Source organism: Tenrec ecaudatus, chromosome 16 (genome assembly GCF_050624435.1).
Source record: "Tenrec ecaudatus isolate mTenEca1 chromosome 16, mTenEca1.hap1, whole genome shotgun sequence".
NCBI classification, from domain to species: Eukaryota; Metazoa; Chordata; class Mammalia; order Afrosoricida; family Tenrecidae; genus Tenrec; species Tenrec ecaudatus.
In genome coordinates, this window is record NC_134545.1 from 7,942,340 (window position 1) to 7,965,692 (window position 23,353).

Sequence of the window (23,353 nt, forward strand, 5' to 3'; positions counted from 1 at the left end):
GACCTCTATGGAGCAGCTCTAGTCTATCTCATGGGTAAGTCCAAATCGATTCCGTGGCACCCAGCAGTGACCCTTTCCGAATCCAGGTGGAAAACTCCCAGGGAGAGTTTGGTCTCCTTTGGAAAGGCAGGGCTCTGGGGGCATAGCCTAGGGTGTGGGAGCAGGGTGAGCCTTGATGGGGGTGAGAGCCCAGTAGGTGTGAGAAATAGAAGTATCCCGCGTGTACCGCTGTCCTGGCTATGTAGAATGCACAGAGGGGCCGGACATGGCAGGGCTGTTTTCTTTCTCCTTCCTGGTCCCTCCCAGCTCCCAAGGCTCCTGCCTTTCCAGGCTCTCTGTCCTCATCCAGCTAATCTTTCCTCTGTGCCCGACTCTGTGTCCTCTCCTCTTCTGGCCGGGACACCAGTCACAATGGATTAGGACCCACCCTACTCCAATATGGCCTCCTGTTAAGTAATTATATCCACAAAGACCACATTTCCACAGAAAGCCCCCACCACAGGTTCTGGGAGTTCGGACTTCAGCACATCTTTCTGGGGAACAATTCTCATTCCTCCTTCACCACTACACTTACAGACGAGGTGCACCCACAATCTGGACCAGAGAAATTGACCCTGAATGCTTGTGGGGACCACACAGACCCTCTCGTGTGTGTGTGTGTGTGTGTGTGTGTGTGTGTGAGGGGGGACCCTCGGGCACCCCCAGCCATGGTTGTCAGGTAGACATGCAGTCCCGCAGTGGCCAGGGCTTCTGATTTCCCAAGAGAAAGCAGCAATCTGGAACGCTCCTGCCTTTTAAACGCTAGCGCAATACAAATGCACATATTTTCATGCTCACCGTGCTTTACTGGGGCGTCATTTACATACAGTAAAATGCACAAATCCTAAGTGCATAACTTGATGAATTTTGATGGCTCCAGTGTTTTTACAGCACTGAGGGGTCCAAGAAAATGTGTCTGTGGGTGCATCTGGGCCTGGATCTCAGCCTCTGCTCTAATGCCTTGGCTGTGAAGCCTGCACGAATTACAGTGTCCGCAGGGCCTGGCAGGGTGGGGGAGGCGTTGGTAACACCCCAGCCACCTGTGTGATCCCATTGCTCGCACAGTCACAAGCACACACCCGGGGAGCCTGACCTCGTGGGGCCTGAGTTCTGACTCAGCCACTTTCTGTGTGCCTTTGGGCAAGTCTCTACCTCTCTGATGGTTTCTCCAGGGTTGATGGCCATTCAGCCTCATGAGGGTGCTGTACAGACTAGGTGCATTAACATGGTGGGTGTTTAAAACAGTGTCTGGCACATAGCAAGTGGTTTTGTACGGGGATCCTCATTTTTGTCTCATTATTTTAATAGACTTTATTCTTTAGAGCGTGTTGAGGCTTGCAGAACAGACAGAACCGGCTGCTGTCTGGTTGAGCTCACCTCTTGGAGCCCCGCCCCGGCCCCTTGAGGGTCAGAGGACAGCCATGCCCCCTTGCTTCCCCGCAGTGGAGTCTTTCAAAATCGTCGCCTGGGAGTTTCTTCCACAGCTCCTCTGGGTGGACTCAAAACTCCAGCCTTTCCGTGAGCTGCCAAGTTTGTTTGCTGCCCGAGCACTCAGCAACACCAGATGTACAGGGAATTCCCACGTGAGGCCTGACACACACCCGGTCTCCCCCGTGATGAACAGCGGGCATCGGTGAATGTGTTGTTATGGTCGATGAAGCCAGCATTTCTGTGAGGTGACGTCCACACGTTGGTGTGGAAGAATGGATACCTGTCCAATGTACTGGAAGTGTTCCACGAACTTTTTGAAGCCCCCTCATACACGATTTGGTGCCAGAACCCCATCTCCGTGGTGGCACACCTGGTGTGCTCTCAACCATTAGGCTGGCATCCACCTCCCTCCAACTCCGCCCCAAGTCTGGGAGGAGGACACTGGGGAAAACCCTGGAAGCAGTGCTGTTTGGTAAGCAGCAGAGTGCCCGGGAGCTGGACGCGACTTAGCGCCGCAGGGTTTCACGCTGAGTGTGGCTCCACCCGTGAGTTTTGATGAATGCACAAGGTCGCACAGCCACCAGGGCCGAACCAGGCGGAAGCGTTTCAGCATCCCCGGTGTTGTTGTCTTTCAGGGACCTTTGTACAGCCACCCATGGCAAAGACCCGCTGTGGCTCCTCAGGGTCCTCTGGTCGGCTTCCTCCCCCACTCGGAACACTGCAGTGACGAAGGGATGTTTCAGGGTGAGCTGGTGTCTGTTCTAAAGCACCCCAAATTGAAAACCTCGAACAAACCTCGGGAGGTGAGGTCACTCGGGTTTCCAGCTACAAATCTCCTGCCACTCAGGGCTCAGAATCCTCCAAGACCAGTTCCTACCGTACTCGGACCCTCCCTTGTGGACCCCAAACAAGAACTACCCCCCACTCCTGCCTTGGGTCACCCCGAGAATGTTTTGAGGCTCCGATGTGCTCGTTTCCATGAAGGTCTTTTTGTACAGCTATAAAAAGCTCTCAAGGAAAGTGGGAAGGTATTATGATTATAATCAGGCAGAACTAAGCTCTTGGCAAAAGGGGACTGGGGCTGGGGATGCGGCACAAAGTAGATGCAGGGGGATCTGTCTGGGACTCGTCCCCCTGGGATAAGGCAGCTGGAAGGTCAAGTGACAGAGGTCCTGGGTAGGGGGTCGGGTATGGGAGGGGCAGAGCTGAGGACAGCCTCCCATTCCCGAGGTGCCACCTGCCCCCACCCTCACCCCTAAAGGTCGCCACCTTCTTGGTGTCACCAGCACACACACACACACAGAAAACTGGCCACAGAGGGGTCCAGCACCCAGGAAAAGGAGCCTGAGTGGCAGCTTCCTGCATCAGCGCCCCTCCAGCCTGCCACCCACCGGCTCCTGGCCGCTGCTCGCGAGCACACACAGAGTAATTGATTGCTTCCTGGCTTGTGCTATAAGCAACGCCTTGATGAGGTGGTTTTTGTTTTTTTATTAAATACCCCCAGAGCAAAATTTATTTGTAAAACACTAAAGAAAGCCTCCTGTCCCTTTTATGCCGAGAGCCCTCGGAAGAGAGGCGAAATTGTGTGTTGGCTGCTAAAAAAAAAGCTCCAGCTTATGCAATTTTAACAATAGAAAAATGATGTGTGTGCCCCGGTGCGTGCCCGCTCGCAGGAAAACAGGCAGCCTGCTCAGGTGGCTGGTGAATTACTAATGAGTGGTTCCCCTTTGTTTTGAGTGACAAGCCATTTAAATTCAGTCTTATGTGGAGACCTGCAGGAAAAAAGGGAAAAACTACCCCCCATAAGAGAGAGGGAGCACGGGCAGAGAGAGAGAGGGAGTAGAATAAAGAGGGAAAGGCTTCCTTTTTGAACTGAGAGATTATCCGCGTTGCTGCTGAGCAGAGGTGAGGAGTTAGAACTTCATTTGATAATTATAAAATCAGTAGTTTGTGATTGGACGTAATTGACGATTACACTGCTGCTCCTAGCAGGCCTGCCAGCCCCCGGCTTGTGGAACCTTTTCTTCCTGCTCCGCTTGTGAGCACGTCGCCCCAGAATATCAGGGTGCCTGACAGCGGTGCATGGGGGTCTGAGTGTAGTTGGAGAAGAAAGTGTTCATTAGTGCCGACATTTGGAAACACTCGCTCTCTGCCTTATTTTTAGCCTGAGAATAATTGCAAATATTAGAATCAAATTGCACCGTGTTGCCCAGCTCCCGCCCGACCTCCTGCTCTCTCCAAGCAGACCTGCCTCTCCGGCCTCAAGTGGAACCTGAGTGGACCCTCTCCGCCTTGATGGGTCTTTGGTTAACTTCAGGGTGGCCAGCCGGGGTGGTGTACGGAGAGGAGAGTGTCTCTCTGTCTTTCTGCTTAACTAAATTGAAATCATTGCACAGCTGGGTTAGAAGCAGCTCCCCTTCCCAGGAACGCCACAAGCATTCATTCTCTCGACGTTCTAGAAGGCGGTCTGGGTACAAGGCCTGGCTTCCTCTGAGGGCGCTAGGGGAAGGTCCCGACTGGTGTCCTGTGGCTGCTGGTGATCGTGGCTGTTTCCCAATGTGCCCATTGTCACCTCAGTCTCTGCTGAGGTCATCACCACTGACTGCCATCTCTGTCCTCTCTCCAGAAAGCCACCATTCTCATTGAACAAGGCTCACCCACTCACTGGGCTACCTAGGAGAGGTCATCCCCTTGTTTAAAGGGCAAGCTCAGAGAGTCACTTAAATCCCTTCCTTAGCTCCTTCTTGGGTCCATTGACTCTGCTTCAACTGACAGTCCACCCCTTCCCCAGCCCTGTTCTGGCCAGAAGGGAGGAGGACGTCATAGTAGCAGCCATTTGACAAGTTCAATTGTTCCGGCCCCAACCTGGGGAGCCAGCCTCGACCCCTGCCTTCCTCTTACTTACTCCAGTCAGTGTCCCCAAGGCGCAGGTCCAGTGACTGGCCTTCAGAATATATCCTAGCTCCCCATCAGGGCCTCCTCCCTACTCCAAGCCAGCTTCATCTCCTGCCCAGACCTTTGCAGTACCCACTCCTTGGTCTCCCTGATTCCACCAGTCCCCTCAGTCCAGCCAGCGTTGTTAGTTGCATTTGTTAGGGGCCATGGGATAAGTTCTGACTCATAGTTACCCCACATACAAAAGAACAAAGAATTCCCCAGCTCGGTGCCTCACCATCATTGCCAAGTTCGAGCCCATTGTTGCAGCCCCGGTGTCATCTATCTCATAGAGGGTCTTTCTCTCCTTTTGCTAACCCTCCACTTTACCAAGCGTGATGTCCTGCTCCATGGTCCCTCCTGATCGCCTATCCAAATACGTGAGACAAAGTCTCGCCATCCTCAAGTCTAAGGAACATTTTGGCTGTACTGATTCCAAGACAGGTGGGTTTGTTGTTTGGCCTGCCTGTGGTATATTGAGTATTCTTTAGCCATACCATATTTCAGAGGCTTCAGTTCTTCCTCTGCCTTCCTTATTCATTGCCCAGCTTTCACATACCGCGAAATTCTTGAAAACAGCATGGCTTTTTAACACTTGAAAGAGGTCTTTTGCAGCAAATTTTCCCACTGCCATCAATGCATCTTGATTTCTTAGCTGCTGCTCCCATGGGCATTGTTTGTGGATCCAAGTACAATGAAATCCTGGAAAACTTCACTCTTCTCTGTGTTTATCCTGATGTTGCTTACTGGTTCAATTGTGAGGATTTTGTTTTCTTTGTGTTGAGGCATAATCCATCCTGAAGGCTGTAATCTGAGCTGCATCAGCAAGTGCTTCAATCTTCTTTGCTCCAGCAAGCAAATTTATATCATCTGCATATCGCCGGTTACGTTAATTAGCCATCCTCTAATCCTGATGCTGAAGTCTTCTTCTTATAGTTCAGCTTCTCCAATTATTTCCTCAACATGTACATTGCATAATTTTGGTGAAAGGAAACAGCCCTGACACCTACCTTTTCCTGGTTTTAGACCATTGCAATAGATCCCCTGTTCTGTTTCAACAACTTCTTGATCTACATACAGGTTCCACATGAGCACAAGTAAGTATTCTAGAATTCCCATTCTTTGCAAGTTTATCCATAATTTTTTGTGATCCACATAATCAAATGACTTTACATGACCAATTAAATCCAAGTAAACACCCTTCTGGTATTCTCTGCTCTCAGCCAAGATCTCTCCGACGTCAACAAGTATATCCCTTCTTCCATGCCCTCTTCTGAATCCAGTTTGAGCTTCTGGCAGTTCCCTGTCAATGTATTACTGCAACTGTTTTTAACTATGTTCAGTAAAATTTTATTTTCAGATGATATCAGTAATATTGCTCGGTAATGCCCACATTCTGTTGGGTCACTTTTCTTTGGAATGGCCCCAAGGATGGATGACTCTCAGTTGGTTGACTAGGTCTTCCAAATTTCTTGACATAAACAAGTGAGCATTTCCAGCATGGTATCTGATTGTTGAAACATCTCGGTTGGGATTCCTTTAACTCCTGAGGCTCTGGTTGTTATTTCAGTTCTTGTTGTTTTGCCCAGTACCTTCAGTGCCGCTTGGACTGCTTTCACACCCTTGGTTCTTAATGGCATGCTCCTCTTGAATGGTTGAACCTCGATCCATTCTTTTTGATACAGTGATTCTGTGTATTCCTTCCATTTCCTTTTTCTTCTTTTAAAGAAAATGTTGAGTTGGCATCTTCTTCACATATCATATAATTTAAGCATTCAGTCATAGAAGAGTTGGGCAATCACCACCATGATCCAGTTCAGAACATTGTCTTCTGTGCTCATTGTTACTGGCTCCCCATTTCGCCCATCCTCCCCTGCCATGCCCCTAGGTAATTTTCCATCCAGTAACTGTCTCTATAGCTTTTCCTATCCTGGATTTCATACACAGAAAATCATGCAAAGCACAAACAGGAAGCAAAAAGAAAAACTAACAACGACTAGATAAAACATAGAAAAGCCTCAATCGAAAACAAAACATTTTTTAATGAAACAATTTTAAAATGGCCCAAAGGGAGACTTATGACCAGGCAGAGCATGTTGTAAAGGCGATTATGGCAGATGTAGTCTGGTTAAAATGTAATGCCTTCTCATTGATGTCCCTTTTGATCCTTCCAGCTCCTTTTTGATACTTCCTGGGTCATTAAATATTTTGTCCATAATGTCCTTCAATATTGCAACTTCTTTTTTTCTCTTAACTTTTCCTTGTGATTTAGGTGTTGAATTTTTCACCGGTTCTTTCTGCTTGAGACATGCTAAGTGTGTTCTTCCCTCTTCGTCTTTAGCTCCGGGTCATTGCACACTCCGTTATTCCGCTTTACTCGGTCTTCTCCAGCTTCCCCTTGGAATCTTCTGCTCAGCTGCTGTACGTTAAGGGCCTGCTTCAATGACTCTTTTAACCTCTGCTTTGTGCTTTTCTTTCTTTCCTGTCATTTTTTTAAAACATTTTATTAGGGGCTCATACAACTCTTATCGCAATCCTTACATATACATACATCATTGTATAAAGCACATCTGTACAGTCTTTGCCCTAATCATTTTTTCTCCTCTTTTCTTTTTTTACATTTTATTAGGTGCTCATACAACTCTTATCGCAATCCTTACATATACATACATCATTGTATAAAGCACATCCGTACATTCTTTGCCCTAATCATTTTCAAAGCATTTGCTCTCCACTTAAGCCCTCCGCATCAGCTCCTCTTTTTTTCCTCTCCCTCCCCACTCCCCCCACCCTCTTTCCTGTCATTTTAATGACCTTTTTCCTACCTCATCTTTTATGTCGTTCCGCAATTCAACTGGTCTTCGGTCATTAATGGCCAAAGCATCAGATCTGTCTTTGAGATGGTCTCTAAATCCAGGTCGTACTTTGGCACTCGTGGTCCTGTTTGAATATTCTTCAACTACAACCTGAACTTGCATACGAGCAAGCAGAACTTGCTCCCATGCCACAGTCGTCCCCGGCCTTGTTCTGACGACGGATGCTACTGAGCTTTTCCGGAGTCTCCTTCCACAGATGTAGGCAATTTGATTCCATCTGGTGAGTTCCACATGTGTAGTCACTGTTTGTGTTGCATGAAAAAAAAATGGTGTTGGAAATGAACATTCATCGGTCTTGCAAATAAGTCATTGGTCTTGCAAATTTCGATCACGTGATCATCGGCGCCCTTTGTATCACCAAGGCCACACTTTCCAGCTACCGTTCTTTTGCCTTTGTTCCCAACTTTTGCATTCCAATCACCAGTAATTATTGATAAATCTTCATTGTATGTTTGATCAATTTCAGACTGCAGACATTGGTGATTTTTTCATAATCTCTTCGTCTTTTGGCATTCGTGGTTGGTGCATACATTTGAGTAATAGTTGTATGAACTGGCCTTGCTTGTCCTGTCACTGACAGCATTGCACTCAGGACTGAGCTTTACATTTTCTTTTTGATGAGGAATGCAAACATCTCTCATCTTCAATTTGTCATTCTTTTTTGGGGGGGCCATTTTATTGGGGGCTCATACAACTCTTATCATAATCCATCCATACATCCATTGTGTCAAGCACATTTGTACATTTGTTGCCATCATCATTCTCAAAACATTTGCTTTCTATTTGAGCCCTTGTTATCAGCTCCTCATTTTTCCCCTCCCTTCCCCACCTTCCCTTCCTCATGAACTCTTGATCATTTATAAATTATTATTATCTTGTCATGTCTTACACTGACCGATGTCTCCCTTCACCTACTTTTCTATTGTCCATCCCAATTTGTCATTCTTGACCTTGTAGACCATATGATTGTTGGATTTTAAAATGTCCAAGACCAGTCTATTTCAGCTCACCAGTGCCTAGGATATTGAGTTTTCTGTGTTCCCTTTCATCTTTGATGACTTCCATTTTTCCTAAATCTGTTCTATGTACATTCCACAGTTCTGTTAGTAGAGGGTGTGTACAGCGCTTTTGTCTCATTTAGAGTCGTGTGCCCATCACCAAATGGAGGTCTCAGAAGCTTTGCTTCATCCACATCAGTCAGGTCAGCTCTACTTTGAGGAGGCAGCTCTCCCTCAGGTGTGTTCTGAGTGTCTTTCATCCCGAGGGCTCATCTGCAGACAATGTTCTGCTGCCAGAGTGATCCTAAACTGTGTGTCAGTTCGTGCCCCTCTGCTCAAAGCCCTCTTGTGACTCCTTATCCCACACAGAGGAAATCCCCAGGGTCTTACTGTGGCCCGCAGAGTTCAGCCCTGACTCCCTCCCCTCCTCCTCTTCCTCACCTTCTCCAGCCACACTGGCCTCCTTGCTGTTGCTCAGATAAGCTGAACACCTTCCACCCCAGGGCCTTTGCACCAGCTGGGAACACTCCTGATCTCCACATACTGCCTCCCACCCCTCCTGCGAGTCTGCAAGCGTCTCCCTCTCAAGAGACCTCGCTTGCTCTGCAACGCCCACTCCTAGGCTCCTCCCTGCTTGATGTTCCGCCCTTGCACTTGTTCACATACCCACATTCTCTACCCTCACACGATTGCCACCTCTGCCACTGGAAGTGTCAGCCCCACCAGGCAAGGCTTTGATACTGAGTGTTCAGAACAGTGCCCACCCTTAGGACACGCTCCACTGAAATCTGCTAAGAAGATGGATTCGTGGGACATGTCTGACAGGGCACACAGTGTTAGCAGTTCACGGACATAATTTTGGTCTGTTTTGTAATGCCAGGTCTGCCCTGCAAATGCTGAGCCTGAGGGTGAGGGTAGGGAGGAAGCGCTGAGATAACACCACCCCAGCCCATCAGCATCCCATGTGGATGGACACTGTGAGTTCAGAGGTGTCAGTCCTCGCTGAGGACTATGCAAAGCATACCTTCAAATAAGACTCAAGTTCAAATCAGATGTCTAGTGCGTTTCCTGGTATCTCTGAGCCAGAACTCCCACTTCAGCCAGTCCATCTTTAGTCTTAGGAGCACCCCAAGGATGACACACAAACAGCGACCCTTGTCCCTCAGCGGACATTGAGCACCTACTGTGCTGGCTCCTGAGGGTAGGATCCAGGACTTCTCTGGGGACCCCCTCCCCTGGTGACCCTCCAAGAGATGTCTCTCATCTCAGAAGGCCAAGAGGACCTCAGCCTGCTGCCCCATGCATGCAGAGCCAGGAGCCCAGATTAACAACATCTACCAAAAACAAAAGCCAAACTCATTTCTTATTTAAGCCCCAGCATTAAATTGTAATTCCCATTTGCTCAGCCACATCAATGATTCAGGGCAGAGAGGGGCTGGGTACTCACCTGGGAAGGGAACTCTGGCTGGTGGCCCACAGCGATACCGGTGGCCATGACGTGTGGGCCCTGGGGCAAAGACTGCCACTCCTCCCTGCCGGCCCACTCGCCCCCTCCAGAATTCAGAGTTTCACCCACCAGCAAGCCAGTCCAGACAAAGTTGGGTCAGATGGAATCCCACCTCCCAATGCTTCTGTGCCTGTGTCTTTGTCTGTGGAATGAGGCTAGTGAGTTCCCTTCCTCTAAGGGTCATGAGGATTTGATGAGTTAAGATCACACACTTAGCACAGAGTCCAATCTCAATAGTTGCCATTACTATGGACAATAGTAAGGTTCACATCGGCCCCAAAAGGTATCTATTATTATCCCTATATTACAGATAGTAAGAAACCAGAATGCTACTATCCAGAAAAGGATCTTTGGAGTAAGTGAGCCTTCTGGGTAGTCTAGCCAAACCTCCCTCATGTGCAGATACTTTACAGTCTATAGGCATATGGTAATTCACTTGGATGCCTCCCGTGATGGGAAGCTCATTACCTTATAAGGCAGCCCATTTTGAGTCAAGTTGAACCTCCTTGAATTTTCACCCTCCACCCCTGGTCCACCCCCACTTCTGGAATCTTTATGGTCCAGAATACATAAATTCCAGGCAACATAACAGCCAGAAAGTTCTTCAGCTTCATAGGGAACTCTCCTCGGGTAGGTCCCCTGAGTGGTCTCCTTTCCCACTCACCTTCCCCTTTAGCCTTCATGGCATCTTAGATCAGACATTCACTGGCTGGTTATCTTGACTGCACCCTCTTCTAACTTCTAACTCTACCGTAGATGGACAGGGCCGGTCACCTCCCCACCAGCTCTGCCCCATGGCCCCAGAGTCCACCCTTCTACCATGTACCCATGCCCTCTTACTCTTGTTACCCTCTCATTTCATGTCCCCCACTCTTAGCACCACACCCCAACTCTAGGCTCCCCCTCCACTCTGAGCCCCTGTCCCATGCTGCCCTCCTTAATGCTCCCCTCCTCTACGCCTCCAACTCTCCATAACCCCCTTACTCTCCAGGAGCCCCCCTCACTCCCTATGACCCCTTTCCTCTCTATGCTACAGGCCCCAGAGGGAGAGCCAGGCTTCCAGGACACCTCTCCCAGTCGACACCTCTGTCTCTGCATCTCACCCAGCTTCCCTCCCTGCAGCCCCTGATTTCTTCCAGCATCCCGCCATTTCAGGAACCCAAGACCCCATTGCAGGGGGGCCTGTTCTCAAAGTATGCCCCCACGGGACCCAGAATCCAGGTGTATTCCCTGAAGAAAACTATTCTGTGGCCAAATACATATCGGGATACCCCAGGTTAAAGTGAGCTTCAGATCCTCAGAGATAGATTTCACTGGCAGATTTTGAGAGTGAGCACATTTGCCGGGAAGGCCCCTGTTTCTCGCACACCGGCTCAGATTCTAGGGTCCAGCTCGAGGACCACCCCTGGAGGTCTACCACCAACAATCCTGGCTTCCTCAGTGGAATGGGCAGTGAGGGGCTCAGGTCTCAGACTGCTGGGTGGGTTCTGTCCGCAGAGACCAGACTCGGCAAGTTTCCGATTGCTGTCACCGGACCTGACTGGAAGCAGCCCTCCAAAAGCAACAGACAGGGGTTGGCACCACATACTCACACAACTGAGAGGCACGTGGCCTCAGAGACCCTTAGATTTGCCATTTTCAACTGCCTGACAGACCCGAGCTAGACGCCTCAAAGGACCTTTTCCCTTTGAGGGTCTGCCCAGCTCCCCACCCGTTGTTCTCACACTCGGGGACCAGCAGGTGGTATAAATGTCTTGTGCTCCGTCAGACGCCGAGCTATTTCTGATAGTGACCTTCTTAAGAGTGTCTCTAGCTGGCCGCCGCCACCTTCTCCCCCTCCTCTTTCCCCAGATGGCCTTCAGAGATCTGCCACCAGGCGGATCCCTGGTTCTGACACTTTCCCCCTGCCCGTCTGTAGGGGGGAGGACAGCCGGGAGGCAGAACCCCACAGCCTTTAGGTTCACCTGCTCTGGGGGCCAGGATTGCAGGTCCTGGGAGAGATATGGTCGGAGCAAGGACTGTCCGCTCTATTGGAAACATAGGGTGCGGCCATGTATTAGACACTCCGCTTCTTAGGCTAAGATTGTTTTCCCCGCTGATGGATGAACAAACTGAGGCCGAGAGATACTTCCTGTCATTAGACCCCACCCTAAATGACACCCTCAGGAATGTAGGACCTTCTGAAAGCAGCCCAGAGCCATTGCTCTAAGATGCAATGGAAGAAGCTAGGACATCACCACCACCACCCCCAACACCCCCCCCCCCCCCAGGGAAGAATCTTGGAGAGCCATGACAACTATGGGAAGCCTGACACATGAAGGGATTCGAACTGGGTGCCAGTCCATAATGTTTTTCCAATTGTGCTTTGGCAAACATTGTCCAGCCATTAGATGACCCTCTAATTTGCATTAACAAACCTCTTCCCAAAAGGGCCAGGTAGTAAATATCTCAGGGTCTGCAGTCCACAGTGTGAGTCTGTCAGCACTACTCAACTCTGCCACTATCACAACATGGCTGTGTTTCATTAAAGCTTTATTTACACAGACAGGTGGAGGGCCATATTTGGCCCAAGGACTCCACACAGTCCCTTGGTCTAGTTCAAGAATGTTCACTAAAGAAGACTGCAAGTCCCATATATAATTTAAATTTCCTGTAGCTACATCCAAAAAAGTAAAAAGAAACAGATAAATGTGCGTTTAATAATGTGTTTCCTTTCAGCACATAATTGTTAAAATTTGAGAGACTTGACATTCAAAGTCTTCAAAATCCTGTGCTTCTCACTTAGAGCCCAGCTCAGTGTGGAAGAGCCCCTGTGACTAGCAGCTAGCACCTTGACAGCATAGTTTCTGGTGGGACAGATGAGCTCTGTGAAGGTCAAGCAGCAGGGGCTGGGGGCAAGGCTAGGGAGCAGTGAAGATATTTTTTAGGCACCCACCCCTATGCCTGCCAAGAATTCCTTAAAAACCACTGGAACATTCTCTACCCATCTCCAAATTCCAGCTGCCACGTGCGCTCAGCATGGATGGCTGGGAAATGGGGCCTTTGCTGTTCCACCAGCCTGCCTTTGACATTTCTCTGCTGTGCTCCTGTGGCTTCCATGGGGCCCCTGGGCAGCTCAACAGTCTCTGTCCTGTGCAGCCCCCCAACTGTGCCCTTGTAGGTCTGAGTGGCTGGCCCCACTGACTGGGGAGGTGTTCTTCCCAGAGGAAAGGGGGTCTGTGCCTGGGTTCAGAACAGCAATCAGAACCCACCCCTTTCCCCAGACATGCTGAGTCCTGGCGCTGAGTGACCTTGGGCACGCTGTGTAGCCTATTTCCTCGTCTGTCTACAAGGATGAGAACAGTCCCCTGAGCTCAGTTGGCACGTCCACGTACAGTGGTCTTCATTACGACCAACAGTGGCTGCATATGGTCAGTGTTCTATGTCGTACGCATGAGTACTCTTGTAGCTGCGAGGCCCTGCAAGTTCCGAATAAGTCTCCCTCCTAGCAGCAGACTCCAGTGTTTGCTTCAAGTTGGTTCCATGCCACCAATAGTCTCTTGAGCAGGAACTGGGTCCTGTCCATCTCAGCAAGAATAAAAATCTGCCCCCACCTAGAGATTATTTTCCCTTTGCCTAGATTCTAGAACATTCTTTTTCACCCCCGCACTTTGCTGTTGCTTCTCCGAGAATCAGTTTCTGATGGTCCACCCAGCCTGTACCCCACTGCCACAGCCTTGAAGACCCTTGCATGTGTCCTTTGAAATGGTCAGCTCCAGCCATTAAAGAATTATCCGGGGACTTCGGTTTTGTGTTGGTCTCCCACTGGACTGTAAGTCTCACGACACAAAGACAGTGTTGAGGAAGTGCGTGTCTACTAAACAAGAGACCAGTTCTCAGAATAACCAGAAGAAGCTTTCCTAACTGACTGTGATTAAAATCATATGTTCTGCATCCATACCAAAAAGGAAACAAATTCTCTGCCATCGAGTTAATGCTGACTCATAATGACCCTATAGGACAGGGTAGAACTGCCCCGGTGGCTCTCTGAGACTGTGACTTTTTACAGGCGTAGAAAGCTATAATCTTTCTCCCGTAGGGCTGGTTGGTGGCTTAGAACTGCTGGCCTTGCAGTTAGCAGCCCAACTCATAACCATTATACCACGAGGGCTCCCTGATTCACATTCTCCACACCTATTCTCAACATACTCTAACTGGGCCTTGCTGACCCTTCACGCCACATTGACCATCAGAAGGAAAATGCATCTGCCGATGTAACGTCACATTTTCTGGTCGCCACAGTTTTACCAAGTTTTTAAAACAAAAAACAGAATAAGAAGTTATGGTGAAATGAATTTTGATGATATATTTAATTTCACCCAGTACATCCCAAACACTATCATTTTGATGTGTCCTCAGTAGAAAGCCAGTGTAGTCGACAGAATACATTATTAATTATGAATGAAAAAGTGGTCTTCCTGCCGAGTCTCTGAAATCTGGTGTGTATTTGACACTGGCTGCACATCTCAATTGGAACTTGCCACACTTGGAGTCAGTAAATACAGGCGACTCACAGCGGCCACATTGGGCAGCACATACTTAGAGGAGACGCCTTCTTTTTTCCCAGGCTGCATTGCTGTGGAGGAGCAGGCGGGTCTCCTCGGGCAGGCTTTGTAATAACATAGAGAGAGTGTAGCTCTCGCCCAGCACTTGGCAGAGCCTGCCCCGCTACCCAGGCAAGAAGGCGGGGGTTGGACATAACAAGACACGAATGTGGCTACAGTCTAGTGATGCTCCAGGGAGACTTTTCAAAGGGCTTTCCCACAGCCGACGCTCCCAACATCCTTTGAAGGGCTTGTCTTGTTGTTTTGTTGTATTGAGGGTCTTCATTTTCACTGATGGGGAGCACGGCTTTACGGTGCATGACGTCCATCTCCAGGCACTGCCCTCTTGAAGGCATGCCGTGTTAACACCCCCATGTGACAGGTGGGGATGGCAGTCAATTTGGACTCCTCATGGCCCTGGGGACCATGTATGTCTCTAAGGGAGCAGGTGACCAGCTCCTTCCCCCGCAGAGCCGCCGGTTGGGTTTGACTTTCCAGCCTTGCCCTTCCTCAGCAGCTGTGCTCCTTTCACTGCACCGCAGATGGGAAAATAGAGCCACTGCCACTTGAAGTGGCCTTCCTGTCTGGGGACATGCAGCTAGTAAGTGGCGGAGCAGGGATTTGAACCCAGGAAACCTGGCTCCTCACCTGTGCTGGGAGCCCCCTGGGTCAGCTGGCCAAGCGAACAGTCACCTCAGGAAGGCCCCTGCTGACAGGGAGTAAAGCAGAGGAGCCAAGACAGGGCCTTGCACAGGCTCTCAAAGCAACACATCGCACTGCCATTGAGTCAGTGCTGACTCACAGAGTAGGACAGGGCAGAACTTCCCCGGTGAGTTTCTGAGACTGTCCCTCTGTACAGGAGTAGAAAGCCCTGTCTGTCTTCCTCAGAGTGGCTTGTAGATTCGAACTGCCGACCATGCGATCACAGCCCAACTCGTAGCCCACAACACCACCAGGGCCTCCTCCACAGGACCTCTCACGGATGCAAATCACCAGGGTTTGTCATCCAGCCACCAGCTGAGCACCTACTGTGTGCCAGCTTTCATGCTAGGTGGAGAATTTTATAACAGATCACCCTCTTTCTTCCTCATAACCCTAAATGCCCCAAAGCCTAAAACCACCAAACCTACTGCTATCCAACCAATTCCATCTCAGTGACCCTATAGGACAGTTTCCTAGACTATGACCCTTTAGGGAAGCAGGTCACCGCATCTTTGTCCCTGGGAGCGGCTGATGTGTTCCAACCATCCACCTCTTGGTTCGTAGCTGAGCGCCCTCACCGTTGTGCCACCAGGGCCCCTTCTAACTCAGAGAGAGAGAGGTCAGGAAATAGATGGGCCAAGGTTTTTCAGGAAGCGAGCATCTGAGAGGTGTGCTGTTGCCAAGAAGAATAGTCTGCCCCGCCCGACGAGGGCCCGTAGCCAAGGAAGTGCCTCGGCATTTGTAGGATGATTTGTGGAGATAGTGGCCTGTGGGTGTCAGGAGCTGGCGAGGACCAGCTTCAAAGGGGTTGGACCACCAAGAGCAAAATGCCAGCATCCTGGAGGCTGCAGGGACACCAAGCAGTGGGAGAGACTCAGCCTCTGTGGAGGGCTGGTCCATGGGCATCTAGCCAGTTCCGTTCTCCCTGGCCACAGCACACTCCGTGAACAAGAGAATGATTGCGTGAGCTGGCTATCCAGTCAGTCAGGTAGTCCTCCAGTCCGGTGTGCCAGGAACAGGTTCAGGCAACTCTCTTGTCCTCTATGTGTTGAAGCTGCGTGATACCATATAAAAAAAACAAACAAGCAACCTTTCACTTTTGCATTTTATTTTCAGGAATAAGATGTATTGCTCAGAAGGGTTCCATTTCCCCCCAGAACATATCAGATTTTAACTTAGGCCGGGTTTTTTCTCTTGTTGTTTCCAAAGGTGGTGGCCCTGAGCAAGAGGAGCCAAGAGGCAGAGGCGGCTTTCCTGAGCGTGTACAAGCAGTTAATTGACGCCCCAGGTAAGAGACCCTCTGGATCATTAATGACAAGCAATGGCCATCAGGATTGTTGCATTGGGATCGGGGCATCATGTCTAAATCCTGGGAGACGCCTGGCTCTCTGTGGGTGGAAGGGTAAGGCTCAGTCTGGTGAAATGGGTCTCTCTGCTGCTCATCCAGTTTTCCCCCACTGCCTTCTGACATCACCTGGGGAGCCTGTTTTGGATAGTCTCCTGGTGAGTTCTCCGACCTAGGCTTCCTTAGAGAGCCAAGTGTTCTACCTGCTCGAGCCCCATCTACCTCTGCAAAGGCTGGAAGATGGCCAGGGATCTCTGCTAGCAGAGGTGTTGGGGAGAGGCTGCCAATGTTTTCCCCTCATTGTTCAACCAACTTCAAAAACCTCATGGAACAAACGCCAATCCCAAATGAGCAGGTGCATCCTAATTCCAGTTACAGCCAATGCACTCAGCTCACTGCCATCAAGTCAGTGCGGCTCATGGTGACCCTATAGGACAGAGCAGAGCTGCTCCTGTGGGCTTCTGAAACTGTAGCTCTTTGCAGGAGCAGAAAGCCTCGTCTTACTTCCACAGAGCAGCTGGTGTCTGGAACGACTGACCTTGCAGTTAGCAGCCCAATAAAAAAATGAATAAATGGTGGAAACGACTCAAGTGCCCAGCAGGCTAGAGAAGATGCGGTCTGTCCACCTTAAAAGGGCCAGGTTTCTGATGCAAGCCAGTACACGGGTGAAACATGCAAGCATGCCAAGTGAGAGAAGCCAGACAGCAAATATCGTGTATTCATGAAATGTCCAGAAAGCAAGGGTTTGATTTGCCAGAAGCTGGTGGGGGTCAGCGTGAGGGATACAGAGTTAATGCTTTAATGGGTCTAGGATTTGCCTTTTGAGGGGATGGAATGTTCTGGTACATTTAGATCGAAGTGATGGTTGCAGAACACAGTGAAGGAAAGAAAAGCCACTTTAAAGTGACTAATTTTATGTTTAGTGGATTTCCCCTCAGTTAAAGAACTTTTTTTCATTTAAAAGACCAGCTGCTGAAGCTGCCTCTGTACAACTAGAAGTCTCATTGTATTTGATTGCTGGGTTTGGAGGTTTAGGGCCATGGTTTCAAGGGACATCCTAGTTGAATGGCCCAATCTCCTGTTTAGTGTTTCTCTTCTGCCTCCTTGTCTATTATATGGGGTCTTAAAAACTTGCAGAAAGCCATCCAAGCCGTCTCATTTCATCTGGAGCAACAGAGAAGGAGGCTATACACGTGTGGCGAGTTGCCTCCAGGCACAGCCGATGGACCAAGAGACTAGATGGTGCCCAGCTACTATTACTGAACATGTCGATCAAAGACTCCAGGGAGGAGACTTCTGAAGCCATGGAGGCTGAATGCGCCCTCAAACTCTGCCTCCGAGATCATCATTAAACCCGAAACCAAAAGCATCCCCGGAAGACCACTTAACACCAAACACTCGCTTCACTAGTAAAGAATGTCAGCCTGGAGCAGTGTGCTCTTTTATAAACTTACCTGGGTGGGATTCGCTAACAAAAATAACTCAGACCATTAGACGGGACCCTTAGGGGACAGTGAACACCTGCTAAAGGGGAAAAAGGAGGGTGGGAAAGGGTGCACACCTCCGAAAAGGTCCCGCATGCCACTGCAGTGCGCGCGTCCAATGGCTGGACTGCTATTTGTTTTTCTGGACGTGTCCTCGACACCAGTGGGTCTGTTGGTGCCACCATTTGAGAGCATCAGCTCTACACGGCTCATGTAGGTCCGTCTGGTCTAGAAAGCGGTGAACAAAAGTTCCCTTGCTGTCGTCTCACTTGTTGGCCCAGAAACAGGAGCCACCCCCAGAGGGGAAGTGATCTGCCATCGAGTCGATGCCAACTCATAGCAACTCTAAGACAGGTTAGAACGGTCCCTGTGAATTTCCAAGGTTGTAACTCTAGGGGGAGTAGAAACCTCATTGTTCTCTCACTGAGCAGAGCAGCTGGTGGTTTTGAACTACGGATCTTGAAATTAGCAGCCCAACTCATATCCACTACTCCACCAGGGCTCCTCAAAGACTATAGGACAGAGCAGGATTGTCCCCTAAGGAACCCATGGTGGTCAATCTTTCTGGGAGCCTGTCACCTCATCTTTCTCCCAAGGAGCAGCCAGTGTAGTCCAACTGCTGACCTTGTGAGATGCTGACACACTGGGGCCCCTTTGCCGAGCCCTCCAACTGCTTCCGAATGATAATGATCCCATAGCACAAAGTAGAACTGCCTCTGTGGGTTTCCTAAGCTGGAAGTCTTCACAGGGGTAGAAAACCTTACCTTCCTCCTGCAAGCACTGGGTGAGTTTGAACTTCCCACCATGGGGTTAGCAGCTCTGCACATAACCCACCCGACCACCAGAGCTCCTTATTTCACCAGCTATGGAGAACGTTTCCATGTGATGTCAAGGTCACCCATGGGGGTCTTTGTATTTGATTCCAAGGTCACCTGGGGGCGTCTTTGTATTTAGGTGGGAACGTTCCTTGTTCCCTCACCTTGGGCAACAATAGTAAGCAGAGTAGTGTCCTCCCAGGATTCATGGCTGCCTGAAACCTCCGAACTGGGTCTTATATGGGGGTAGGGCCTTTTCAGGATGTTGAGATAAAAGCACTCTGGGTTGAAGGTCATGACATGTAGAGGCAAAGTTCCGCGGAGACCCAGGGAAGGCAGCCAAGTGCAGGAGGATGAACAGCCAAGGACCACCCAGAACCCCCAGAAGCAAGAAGAGACCAACAGTCTCTCCCAGGAGCCTTCAGGCCCTGACTCTGGGTGCTATCTTCCGGAGACACTGGGGAAGCACGGTGCTTCCTTACACAGCCCTAAGGGAGTCAGACAGCATCTTCTCCTCGGAGAGCTCTCTGCTGGGCAAGCAGGGGAGTCTCACTCACTGCTCCTCAGAGTGCAGTCCCTGGCCTAGCAGCAGAGCCTCCTGTGGGAGCTGGTGAGAAGGCAGACTCGAAGATTCGGCTCCTTGCCTACTGACTCGACTCGGAATCTTCATTGTATCTTCAAGCCAACTAGGGGGTGTTCAGCCACCTTACAGTTAGAGAAATGCAGGCTAATTGGTAACAAGTACCATGGGCATGGTAGAGGGGGGCAGGTCCGGTGCCCTGGGAGACCCAGCCTAGGTTCCCAGAGGATCCAAGTCCCAACCTGTGCGTTTCCTGTGGTTGCTGTGACGAATGGCCATGAGGGACTATGGCAGCAGGAATGTCCTCTCTCGAGTCTGTGAGACCTCGGCATCCCCACAGGACTGCAGCCTCTCCAGGAACCCTGGGGAGAAGCCTTCCTTGCTTGCATCCTAGCACGCCTTGGCTCGTGGCCACATCACTCCCATCTCTGTCTCTGGCACAAATCCCTCTCTGCCTTTCTCTCATTAGGACCCTTGTCACTAGGTTTAGCATCCACCCAAGTCCTTCAATGCCATCTACAAAGACCTTTTATTTTTCCCCAAGGGAAGACCACATGCTCAGGGTCGGGCGAGTTGTTTTGAGATCACTGTCTATCCTGCTGCAGTGACTTCCTGCTGGCCCTGATCTCGTGGCCTCAGGAGCTCAGCATGTGTTCTCTCTTCAAGGAATGGCTTGGCCGTGGGAATGTGGTCCGAGCTGATGGGGAAAACCCAGGGAGGCATCCCTCAAGCTTGAGGTCCACGCTTTGTTGGTAGTAAGGGTCCCTGACACCCTCCCCTGGACCAGGCTCTCAGGTGATCCATTGTTGCCGATAATGTTGCCCTTCTCATCAGTGCTGTCCTGCTGGCACAGTGGTTCAGTACTTGCTTGCTAACAAAGAGGTGGCTGAGAGAAAGATGGGCCTGTGTGCTGCCATTAGCATTGCAACAGGACAACATGCAGAAATGCCACAGGGCATTCTACTCTGGCATACATGGTCTCTGTGGGTTGGAATCGACTCTATGGCAGTGAGTTTGGATTTGGGGCTTTCAGTGCTTGGTGACCACAATGTCAGCAGCAAGCAATGTTGAAGGGTGACGCAGCACAGATGCAGGGATTCTTCCTGGAGGCCCCCAACCCCGTCCTCCACAGAGCTCTGCAGTACCACACCTGGGCTTCAGGGGCAGCACTCAGAGGGCTGTGTTTCTAGGCTTTGGGGCCAGACTCGGGTTCAAACCACTCACTCTGTGACCCCAGACAAGTTACTTCCCTTTCCTGAGCCCCCGTCTTGTCGTCATGAGTTGGAAATAACACTCGAGGCTGCTTCACACAGTCTGGGGGCTGAGTAGCCTGGTCCACTCAGAATGTGCATGGTAGGTGCTTAGTGAAGAGTTAGCGACCCTCATCACTTTCATGTATGAGTCTGGCTTCCCCAGGAGATGGAAAACCTTACAAGTCTGGGACTGGATCTTACTACTAAAGTGTATCTTGAGAACCCAGGACACAGCTGTTAACTGCCACGGAATCACCTCTACAGACACACACACACACACACACACACACACACACACACACACACTCACACAGCCTCGAGGTACTCCCAGCGCTCCAGAGTGGAACTGTCCCATAGGGTGTTCTTGTCTGTAATCTGCGCAAAGGCAGATCCTCAGGCCTTTCCACAGAGACATCTGGAGGGCTCCAAGCACCTACCTTTCATGTACCAGCCCATCATGAACTGCCTGTGACACCCAGTGTCCTCGCCTACTCCGTACCAACCAACAGCCCACCGCACAGCCCCCAGGTCAAGTCCGACCCACTTTGACCCAGTGTACGGTTTCTGAGATGCTAAGTCTCTGGAGTCGCCTGCCTTGTCTTTCTCCCAAGGAGTGGCTGGCAAGTTTCAGTCGCCAACCTTGTGGTTAGCAGTCCAATGCCTGTCTACTGGATGAATTAGAAAGGAGACTGGAGACTGGCAGTTTCCTAGGGTGCCTTGTCCCACGTATCTGTGGCAGGCAAGGCCCTTGCCAGACCTGGGACAACCCACCCATGGGTGCAGACTCAGGTCTCACCCTTGGTAGCTTGGCAGAGTTGGCCAGGTCCTGATTATCAGCTCACTTGTCATCGCAAACCCAGGGAGCCCCTGTGTGTGGAGGTGGGGAGGCCGAGTTCAGGAAAACGGGCACTCAGCTCCCAGATGGAAAAGGGGGCACTCATCTGGGGCTCCCTCTCAAGCTCATCTTCCCAGGGCCAGGACTGGTGAAGCGCGTTCACGAGAGCGCCCAGGTTGGCGTGGAACTTTCTGGAAGGCTTGCATACGCTAGGAACAGGGAGGTCTTTCTAAGCCCGGTGCTGACTCCAGGAGTCTGGCTTTCCAGCTCTCCTTCCCAGAAAATGCGAGGGGGCGGGTGAGTGGTCCCCAGCTGTCACCAATTCAGAGAATGAGGAGCGTTAACGGATGGAGGCGCACCATACAAACGGCCCCGGTAGGGCCTCTAATTCATTTTTGAGACATTTAAGAATAACAAAATGTTTTAATGATTTCTTAGGGGAATTGGGAAGACATATTTTTGTTCTCATTAAATTTTATTCCCCAACACGAGAACCAAATGTCAGATGTGTTTGGGGCGCTTCGAGCTTTGCCACTCTGTCCCTCTTCCCTGCCCCAGCCACCGCTGCCGCCACCACCACCAGCACTGCCACCCCTCGTAAAAATGATGCTCCTGATGCAACGAGGCAGGATGCGCTTGCTCCTGTTTGTCTATTTCTTGACAGGCGAATTATTTGTCAAACTCCTCCGCTCCCCACCCCCAGCCCCCGACCCCTCCGAAGCCACACAAGTCCTGATTCAACAATTTTGTTCTGAGTGACTGCTGCCAACACAAATCTTTGGCGGAGAAAGCAATACAGCGTGATGGCTCAGCAAGTATTTTGATAAGTGTGCAGCCTGTATGTCTGTAATTACGAAAGAAAACCGTAAATCTTTTGGATATTGTTCACACAGATGTGGCGTGAAGTGAGAGAAAGAAAAAAAAGCAGTAAAACGTGTTAAAAGCATAATTAATGTCATTGTTGTCGAGGATGATTTGATTTAAACCTCTCTGACTTGCATGTCGGGGATGGCTGGCTGCTTGATCGTGCTCACAGAGTCACTAGGTACCGACCTGGGCTTCCGAGAGCCAACCTTTTAAGTGAGTGATTCGTTAAAAGGCAGGGGAAAACTCCAAGGGGGAAAACCCCACACAAGGAAGGAGTGAGGGTGGGGGCAGGCGGATGACACTGCTCCTGAGGGAGAAGGGAGAGGAGGAGGGAGAGGTGAGTGTCTTTTCCTTGTTGCCCTTCTGCTCTTAAAAACCCAATTGCAGCCCCCACGCTTCCTGCAGCCGGGCGAGGGTGGTCAGCAGGGTGATTGGGCTCTTGAGCATGGCTTCAGGCTCCCAGATACCCACCGAGTTGCTCTGGAGCTGTGGGCCCTGCCTTCTCTGAGCTCGAGTTTCTGAGTCTGTAGAAAGGGGATAATAACGGGGCGATGTGAGGGGACAGTGCACAGTGCATGAAGCTTTGTTGCAGCAGCTGCCATCAGGCGCTGAGCACGGGAGCTTGAAGCGTCACAAGCATCTGCCGTTGATGGTGCGAGATCGATTCATTGTCTCGGACTGAGGTTTTTAGGGGACGGGTGACTGTGTCTGTGGACAAGGAAACCTCCCTACAGTGTTTCTGTTTTTCACATGGCTCCCTGCCTTATGAAAGTAGTATGTGCATTCTGTGGAAAGTTTGGAGAACCCAGCTAGACAGGAAACGCTGCCTGCCAGGAAAGCCTTGCTAGCATTTTGTTGTTGTTCTTCCTGACCTTTTTTCCAAGCAGTTTTTTCAAACCGTTTGTCCTTTCAGCATGGACCAGTCTGAATCCTGCTTCCTCTCACCTGCCCTGGGCATCTCTGTGCCCTCTTAAGACTTGCACATCCTGAAACGCTGGGGTGTGCCCTGTCTGACGGTCTGTGCTGTAGCTGGATCGTCCCTTAGCCAGTACCATCTCCAAGATTAGTCATGTTCAGGTGCTTGGGCCCCACAACTTACTGGTG

At 50.4% G+C, this 23,353-nt stretch overlaps 1 protein-coding gene across 1 annotated transcript in view; it reads left to right on the top strand.

Annotated features, from left to right (window-relative positions):
* Window positions 1–23,353, top strand: part of CUX2 (cut like homeobox 2) — an 89,707-nt gene that overhangs the window by 26,283 nt on the left and 40,071 nt on the right. The window contains exon 2 of the mRNA XM_075533892.1: window positions 16,280–16,358. Coding sequence (XP_075390007.1) covers window positions 16,280–16,358 — 79 coding nt within the window. The remainder of the gene's footprint in view (window positions 1–16,279; window positions 16,359–23,353) is intronic.